The 9,217-nt window shown below is 52.3% G+C and overlaps 2 protein-coding genes across 2 annotated transcripts; both read left to right on the top strand.

The window, feature by feature from the left end:
- Positions 1–2,364: 2,364 nt before the first annotated feature.
- On the top strand, positions 2,365–3,630 carry J7T55_007838 (uncharacterized protein; the record flags this gene model as incomplete). The annotated part of the gene is made up of 2 exons (XM_053134526.1): positions 2,365–3,378; positions 3,445–3,630. 2 exons carry the CDS (start codon positions 2,365–2,367, stop codon positions 3,628–3,630), a joined length of 1,200 nt encoding a protein of 399 aa, XP_052987809.1.
- A 574-nt stretch (positions 3,631–4,204) lies between these two features.
- Positions 4,205–6,908, top strand: J7T55_007837 (uncharacterized protein; the record flags this gene model as incomplete). Its single annotated transcript, XM_053134524.1, has 4 exons — positions 4,205–4,507; positions 4,562–5,364; positions 5,915–6,344; positions 6,402–6,908. 4 exons carry the CDS (start codon positions 4,205–4,207, stop codon positions 6,906–6,908), a joined length of 2,043 nt encoding a protein of 680 aa, XP_052987808.1.
- Positions 6,909–9,217: the final 2,309 nt, after the last annotated feature.

Below are 9,217 nucleotides of genomic sequence, written 5' to 3'. Positions count from 1 at the left end.
CCCGGATGACCCCTTTCTGCAAATGACTTGGTGTGATGTTGGGACGCTGTTGTCGCTGCTTGACAAAGCCTTCTTGCTACCTAGTCCTGGTTCGGTTTAAAGCCAGGCAAGCTGATCTGATGAGTAGGCTGGCTTACATGGGTCGAGCCTCCCGGGTTCCGGCTCAGATTTTCGACGAACCTTGGACACAGCCTTGTCCTCGAGCATAGACGGTGACGCCCCTCCCTCTTCACAAAAGACATCCAGACCACCCGGGAACAACAAATATCCTTGAGGACACCTGTGCGCGTCACTTTGATCTTGTAATACGTGAAGGTCCTTGGCAACCGCGAAAGTCGACCTTGGAGTGGTTCACCCGATCCATTCAGGCCCCAAAGCGTGTCTCTCGCTCATTGGCGACATAAGCTGGGCAGATGTGGCCAACATGCCCACGCAGCAAGTTGATAGAAAACGGATTAGGCCTGACATATTTGGCATGCAGAGGTGGCATGTGCTCTAACGAGACGGGCGAGCGAGGCGTGCCTTAGTTTGACGCATGTTAGATTACACCCCTGGTGGTCTCCCTGGTCCTCGTTAAGCTTACACCCAGCCAGTGTTATTATCGGGATAATTGGTGGCGGAGTTTGCCAAGGGCGGGGGAGGGGGTTCTTGACGTTTGACAGGATCCACTTGCAGTGAAGTGTGCTTTTGATAGATGTCCAATATTTCCTTTTTGGACATTTCAGCCGTAGTCAATCACCCGTGACCTGGCACACGCACGGCCTGTTATCATCGTTCGTGAGAAACGCAACAATAACCGCAGCGAAGCTGTTTTGACCCGGAGCCCTTCTCAGTCAGCTGTTGAAAATCACTTCACAAAGAAGAACCCTAGCATAAGATGGTTTATGGGGCTTGGAGAGTTGCTTACGCAGCACTACAAGAGAAGACATCGACCCCCTTCGCGTTCGTGACTAGACCCAACGCGATGGCAAACAAGGTACACGCGCCCAACGCAAAGGCGAGTCGGATGCTGTCGGACTGGATGTAGTACAGCATCAGGACGGATCCTATGGTTAGCAGCATGGCGATCATCGTGGAGACGCTGAAGATGATGGTTGTCAGCGCCTTGTCGTCGTAGGAGTATATCCCAGGGTGAAGGGGATCTGGGTCCTATCGAATTTTCCCAGTTCAAGTTAGTTAGCTTGAACGTTGCGTGGAATGACACCGCAATTCTAAAGGCGATAATAGAAGGAAGGGCTTTTTCCCACCTAGCCGTATAAGCTAGGCAGGCTGGTGTGGTCACCGACCTTGAACCTCTCGCCGACAAACCGATGAAGTGTCGGCACCAGCGTCTCGGCCACCCAGCTGGAAAAGACGTCGCTCGCCGACCGCTTTCGAAGCGCCAGGAGATCGCCTTCGTGCTCCTCGTCCCACGTCCTGCGGTCCAGCCCCAACAACGGGAAGTTACCCATGCGCGGCCGCTCCATCCACGTACGCAGGAACCCCAGCTCATGCCGCGAAGGCCCGTCGAGCCGCGCGAGCCGCGCTTGCTTGAGGACGCTGTCGTTGTAGAGGTCGAGCTTGTCACGCAGTTGCAGCACCTTGTGCCATTGCTCCTGGCTGTCCTCATCGTTGCCGTTCGCCAGCGACCACCACTCTCGCCCATGGAATTGGAGCTCGGGATCTTGGGAGTCTCGTTCTGCTAGCTCGTGGAGTTCTTCCTCCAGGTGCGCTATCTCTGCTTGAAGATACAAGAGGTTCTTCATGTTGAGATACCTGAATCTGCGGAGAACGGCAAATTCGTCATGGTTTGACATGAGTTCGGCCACCTTGCCATATCCATCCCAGTCTGGAGGTCTTGCTTCCCTCATCCCAATGTCATATAACTCCAAGAAAGGAAAGAAAAAGAAGAAATAGGGAGAAAAGGCCCTGTTCCGTTCCGAGAATGAAAAGAATACCTGTAAAGCTTGGTGAGAAACATACTTAGCTATATATCGCAAGACGAGACTGAAACATCTCTAAGAGCTTGATCAGCATACCGGCACGATGAGCCCTTCAACAGGCTAAGCTGTATGACAAATGCAGGAGCTGTGACCTAGGCGTAAAGCGAGGCAGATCTTTACGACACACCATGGGGGCGAGTGCAGAAGCGATTGGTACAAAGGCCCTTGATCAGCATGGCAGGTCTGAAGTGCGTGTCACCAGCTCACCACCACTTTCACTGCAATATCGAACACTTGCATTCCCGAGTATACCTCTACTACTCCCGAGTGGGGGGCTTCAGTCGAACCAGTGACAGCACACATTGTTATCAATAGTTACAACCGAAACGCCTCACGATTGTGTTCTCCGTTTTTGGTTGGCGACCCATGCGAGCTTGCTGAAATGGGTGCTTCATCCGACCATGCGGCGGACCAGGAATGGGATTTGGTGGAGGACCTCGGACACGATTTGTGTGGCTCTTTTGAGACCGGTCTGAGTCTCACAGCTCAAAAGCATGGCACTCACTCTCCTGATAGCCTCAGGCGCGCCTCTGCGTCCATTACAAACTCTGATCCTCAGAAACCACAGGACTATTTCGGACATTACTGCTCCGCCACTGTTGTAACATTCGAAATGGAGTCCAGTCTCACAGCTGAGCAGATCAAAAAGGCTCGGGAGGACAATCGGATGGAAGAACGGGCCAGAAGCCTTGCCTGGACTTTTGGAGGGGTCCATAAGAATGATGGACACAAGGCAGCATCATCTAAGCCTGCTGATCCGGCGCCTCACGAGTATGCCGAAGAGGACCGGCAGAAGCTAAGGGTTGAGTACCTTGCTTGGATGTTCGGCGGTGTGTACATTGACAATGCCCACGAAGACTGGAACAAGTTGAGTCCGGCAGAAAAGGACGCATTGAGGGAGAAATTGTCAGGAGACCAGCAGTGTTCGGACGAGCAGGTAGTAGGAGGGCATTACGACCCCCCCCCCCCCCACACTGATTCTCGTATGATCCTGACAATGTTTGTCCAGATGGGAAGACTCCTTCGAGGAATCAGAGTCAAGTGGTGCTATGTCACGACAGACGAGGGCACGGACAAGGTGCGGGTCATCGAAGACAGCGGCTCGGCAAACAACTGGATCTCGAACGTACAGATTAAACGATTTGGACTGAATGCCAAACGCGGCCCTACGATCACCGGCATAACTCTCACTGGTGAGAAGTTTTCCTCCGACAAATATGTCGACGTGTCTTGGGTGGGAAAGGGCTCGCACCAAGGAACAGAACGATTCTCTATCGCTCCTGAAAAGGCGCCCATCGAAATGCTGGTTGGAGAGGAATTCACCAGGAAGTATCCTGGGGTTTTCATGGATCAGGAACCAACGCCCCAGCTATTGACTCTGCAGTCGAGGGTACAGGTAGGTACGTTGCCCTTGGCCCTGGAACAGTTAGTAGTTTCCAGACAATAATAATCGTTTACCAAGGTCGATGAGCAACAACAGATTGACTTTGAAAGGAGGAGAATGGAGGAACAGGCGAACATGTTGGAGAGGAGAAGGCGCGCCAACCCACCGCCCGCTCCGCCAACCGACGCTGGAACACAGTCGACCACCCGTTCGGGACAGTCGACGTCGGTCGAGAAGACGTACCGTCAGAAATCCTCCCAGTAGTTGCAATATGAGAACAGAATTCTTAGCTCTAAGCTGTCTGCAGTGAAGTCCTCTGGCTGCATTCAAGCTTTTGCGATGAGGGTCTTTATAAATCAGTTCCAAGTTGGAAATATATGCCCGAAGAGGGTGCGGATACAGAAACAGTGGGTGCGGATGGAATGCTTGCTGGTGACTAGGCCACTCCAACAGGCCCATGCTCCAATGGCTGCAATGGCTGTTCACTGCCACCGAGGGCCTGTCCCCTCGATCCACTTAGACACCAGCAGCCATAAGTTAGCGTGACTGCAAAATGCATCCTTGGACAGGCTTACCATGAATTGAAACAAAGGCCGGCTCTCACAGCCCCAGATACCACAGCCATTCTCTCACTGCCCCTTGGAGCCGAAGATGGTGGTTGCACACCTTTGCGGACACATGACGCGTGCCGTCATGGACCTGGATTCAGGACCGACCCCGATGAGGCTCTGAGCTCCTGAGCGGTCCGGAAAGATGATTTCAAGTCCCCCGTGCTGGACCAGGACATTTCCCACTCGCGCATACGGACCCTGATTTCCAATTAGCACAGTTGGTCAAAATGAAGTTGACGCCAGACGATATCGCAACATTCGAGGAACTCGACCATCAGCGCGATAGGGTGCTTGCTCAGGGCTACACGGTCTCTCAAATTCCGATAAATGCCGACCATGAGAAGTGGATCGAGTACAAAAAGTGGAAAAAGTTCAAGAGTCTGCAACCCGGCGCAGAGCCTGGTAACGAGCATGCCGCTGGTCAGTTATCATCTCTGCCGCTGGCGAGTCTGATGGCCACGCCACGCTCGACAACCCCCAACCAAGTTCCAAACACGATGTTGGACCTCTTACTTGGGGTTGCAACTCATGTGAGTTCAAGAGCTTGTCTGTCCCAAGGTACTGTCTGAAATTGACAGTTGTAGAACGCCTCCAGTTCCCAGGCATCAGCTCCTCAATTCCACCTATGCACACAGGCAATGATGGCCCACTGTCTTGCCAGCAGTCCTTACTGCAAGTGCTTTCTCGCCAATCACCCTCACCCCTCTTTTCCGATCGGCGCCCCCAGCCTGGCGCATAGCTTGCCACCAGCCCCTACCCATGGCTTTGGGAGAACCTCGGCCAACATTCCGGACACAGTTTCCAGTGTGGTCGAGATAATGCCCAGGACGGAGAATGTGCAGGCCGTCACTGACGAGGACGACGAATACGAGGACGAAGCGGAGAGAGAGTCGACACAGATTTGTCTCTATCTGGGGAAAGACTGGCGCTCGGGCATATCGGCTGATGTATACTGGGATTCGTCGGACGACTGGATTTCAGAGAAGTTGCTTCGGGACTCGAACAACGTCGTTGAGCCAAGCGAATGCCCTGTGACCTACCGAGTTCCAGATGGTATCCGATTGGAAAGTAAAGGGTGCGTAAAGGTGGACTGCCGACTGTCTCGTACGGGAAAGACTTTCCCAGGCGAATTTCAGGTGCATGCAGCCGCTTTTCGCGCACCAGATGTCATTCTTGGGAAGTCTTGGGCGCAAAAGCATGGTGCAAGTGTTCTCTTTTCGCGGCGTTCGGTCAATTCGAAAGATCGTAATGCGCAAAGTCGGCCTGGCAGTGACCGCCATGGCGACTTGCGGCGAAAGCAGACCAGGTCGCAGTCAGTCCCAAGCAACCGCATCATGAAGTTGCCACAGCGACGTATCATCGATCGCGACGCGGTGAGGTCGAAGTGGTGACATGGCAGCTGTTTTAAATTGGATGATCTCGGAGTGTGTTGTCTTGGAAATGACTGAGTTCTGTGTATTCCCGCAGGGAAGTGCTGTCTGTCCAGGAAGAGGCAAGAAATGACTCGGGGCCTCCATTAATTGAGGATCTGTAGAACAGTTATTTTGAACGACATGTGTTTTTCCTCCTCCCTTCCCACGAGATTCTTGCCACCGCCAGCGCTTTGCCTACCTATTTTCAGTTGAATCACGGCCATAGGCAGCTAGCCACAGTGAGTGACAGCGGCAGTGACCCAGCGGAATGCAGCCCCAGTCGGATGCCCGCCCAGTCATGGAAGCAGCGCCGCAGCCAAGAAAAGGCCGCCCACCCCCCGCAACCTGAGCGCATCCCAGCATTTCTCTCTACCAGAGCCTCCACGACTGGTTGCTGGCTGGTTTTCGCACCGATTGCCAGACGACCTTTTCAGCATTTAATGCTTTTTGAGCAAGCCTAAAGATTGCTTGGACTTTATTGAACATCCCACCGTCCCAACATACCCTTTGCGCCCCCGGCGACAGGCGCACAAGAACGGTCGCATCGGCCCTCGATGTCGCGACCGACGTACATGAGTACTGCCACACCTCCATGTCGGCTTCAAGAGAAGAAGATTCGACGGACAAACTCGTGAAACAAATCCTCACAGCCAGGCTCAAGATAGCAGAGAGACAAGGCCTTCTTTTCCGATCGACCGACGAGTTCATCGATCATCTCACCAATGAAGGCGGCCTGGACAAGATCTCCGATGAATGGATCCGCCGTGCATCCCACCAGGCGCTCCGCGAGCTCTTGAGAGACCACCAAAGACAACATGGAAAGTTCCAAACCGGCGCTGCTGCTGCACCGTCAATCAACGCGACGGGAACATCTGTTCCACACCATAGCAACCAGTCAGACAGCGGTTACGACCCAGGCTCTCCCATGTTGTGCGATCTGCGCTTGCATTCTCTGGTAGGTTGACACAATTATTGACATCCAGGTCCAGAACCTCTCTATTGACATTTATAGTCGCAAGAGTCCAATTTTGATGTCTTTTTCGTCTCAACCGCCGTGCCCAACGCCGCGCCTCTCAACCTACTGGCGCGAATCGATGCCGAAAAGGATAACAACATCATCGATGTGGAATATGCAAAAAGGCTTTGCGGAGACCAGGCCGTAGAGGGCGAACGCGTATTGGTCAGCTACCGGTTCACTCACGATGATCCGGATGGGAGAAACACCAAGAAGATATACTGCGTTGTCGGTCGATTATCAGCGGAGAACGTCATTTTTGCCAGAGAGTTTCTTGACTCTGCTCGTTCCGATTTCCATTCACAATCTCCTTTGGGTAATTCGCCATCCCGGAGGTCGTCTATGGGTCAGGTCGAGTTTACTCAGGATGAGTTAAAAGAAACGGAAGCCGAAATCGCGGCACGATTGGTGAACGCCATGGCGATAGAGGAATTGCGGAAGAGGAAAAGAGTACACGAACATGATGATGACAGACATCACCCGGCCCGGAGGACTAAATTCTGAGAATAATGATCCAAGAAGAGGTTCCTTGGAGAAGTTGACAGCGTCACGGCGAAGGAAGTGGAAAAGTATAAAGTTAAAACAAGCTCTGCTGGCTGGCCCTAGCGCATGAGCTTGGACCTACCTGGTAGCTACATAGGTACAGGGAAAGGAGTACTTGAAGAGTGGAGCGACTCAAACTCCGTAGGCCGGCTGCTTCTGGGATACATGATACCAACGTTGCGTTACTGTATTGAGTCTTGATACCTTTGATACCTTCCAATTAATTTATTTGTTGACTGCAGGCGACCGACCACGCGACTGCCAACACTTCTACCACGTCATCATTGGTGCGTATAATGCATACATACCAGGTACAAACAGACGCCCTGCGATCCAGCCACCGCGGAGCGTGTAAGTGGGCCTGGTTATTCGGTACGACATCCACCACTTGGCGTGAGACACATTTGCGAATTCTCCGCGCACCCTGCCTGACGTGTTGCGAGAGGACAGAACAAGCAATAAATACAGATATGTACTCACTACATCAAAGTAAAACAGGCAGAGGACTGCTGTAGCTTGCTAGTACACCTGGCTAGATTATGGTTACTTATGAGTGACTACATCTCTACGTATCTGGTGCGCCGTGCACGTATGTAGAGCGGGCATCTCCAAGGACACCGGGGTCAAAAAGCCGCCGCATATGTGCAATACTAAGTGGTGTCCGGTCACGATCATCTGGTGCCCAATCCATCATCAGATGCCCATGCCCGTAGAGGTGAAAACACAATTGCATCACACCCTTCAGACAGAGACTTCGTCTAACTTGCTGCATGCAAAGTGCGTGCCTTCTGAACAGTGCGTCCGTTCTAAATATCTGATCAATCTCACTGGATTCACACCGCTGTCCTGGCCTATTTAGGCATCACCGCATAAAGGCCTCGTCTGAGATAAATGAGTACCTTGATGGCCAACTGACGCGTCTCTCTCGACCTCGACCCGAAAACGAATTTCATGTTGTACAGTAAACACTCTTCTCTGCAATATCCCACGCTAGGTCGAGCAGATTGAGAGCGAAAGATGAAGCCATGGTAAGCCCTGCCACCCAAAGCCCATATCCGAGAACGTGCTTTGCCCGACCCATCATCAACAGCTTTCCGATCGCACGCCACTCCTCGCCTCAGGGCCGCGGTCCGTCCATCAAGTAGTAGCTTAGAGGCCTTTCTCCGCGACATCCGAGTGAAGTGGCGTGAACAGGTTCTATAGGGGGATTTTCCGAGATCGGCTTCTGCATCGTGAACGGTGCAAGCTCTGACGAGCGGTCTTCAAGTACACAGGAGGTCGGGAATACCCTGTGAATGAGATGAGTAGAATTGGGCATGCCGAAGACGATATTCTTGGCATGAACAATAAGACTTTTATAATAAAGATGTATCTTGCGAGAGACGCTACTGAGATGGGATGAACGCAATATACCCTTGGGAACGTGCAATTTTCAAAGGTGCGAGTGGAAAGGGTGAAACTGAAGAGGCGAGACACGTGAAGTGGCAGCCCCTAGTGGGGGAGGGGGGGGGGGAGCAAAGACGACATTGCCATCATCTGCGAGATCTTTTTGGATCCATGTTTCCTTGCAGTCAAGGCTCGTCCCGCCAAATTGCCCTATGATGTTGCACGAAGCCAGCCTTCTAATTTCAGCTTGAATTGCCTGCAGCTGAGATCTGCCCGCTTCTGAGCCTGGTGATGTTCAACCAGGTCGAACGTATCACCAGAGGACAACTGTAAACTTGTATGTGGTGCTCTGGCTCTCTCGAAGCCAAAGGACTTGTGAGTGTGGTAGTGTCTGAAATCATCACCAGTGTTTCGCCGGGAACAAGACTGAGGGCCTGGAACATCCATCTGTAAGTTGGCCATCGTATTGATCACGGGAGAGCTGAAGGTCGAACGTCGTCGGAAGGAATTTTCGCTCTCAGTACGTCACTCAGAAGAATTGGCACTAGACATTTTTAAGTGTAGAATGCATGACAAGCACTCCACTGCCTACGCTGACGAAGGTTCAACTGCAACTACTGCTCATGGGCTTCGATTTTATGACTGCTGAAGATTCCGAACATCCTGCTCTTTCGAATCTTGGGTTAGCCCCACCTGTAAATTGCCTCTCATCTAATTTGTGCCTCGTTTCTGAGTTTCGGAGCAAGTCCTGCCCATTGTACACATGTATCAAGCAGTGTGAGAAGTTCTTGTGGATTTTATTACATGGAATCGGACCGTCACTTCTCGCACAGATCCAGGGGTTGGACAGAGGATGTGGCCGAAAACTGCTGTAGGCGTATTTT

The sequence above is a fragment of the Diaporthe amygdali genome (genome assembly GCF_026229845.1).
Source record: "Diaporthe amygdali strain CAA958 chromosome Unknown NODE_45_length_313557_cov_64_577745, whole genome shotgun sequence".
NCBI lineage: Eukaryota > Fungi > Ascomycota > Sordariomycetes > Diaporthales > Diaporthaceae > Diaporthe > Diaporthe amygdali.
This window is presented reverse-complemented; position numbering and strand designations above follow the sequence as displayed.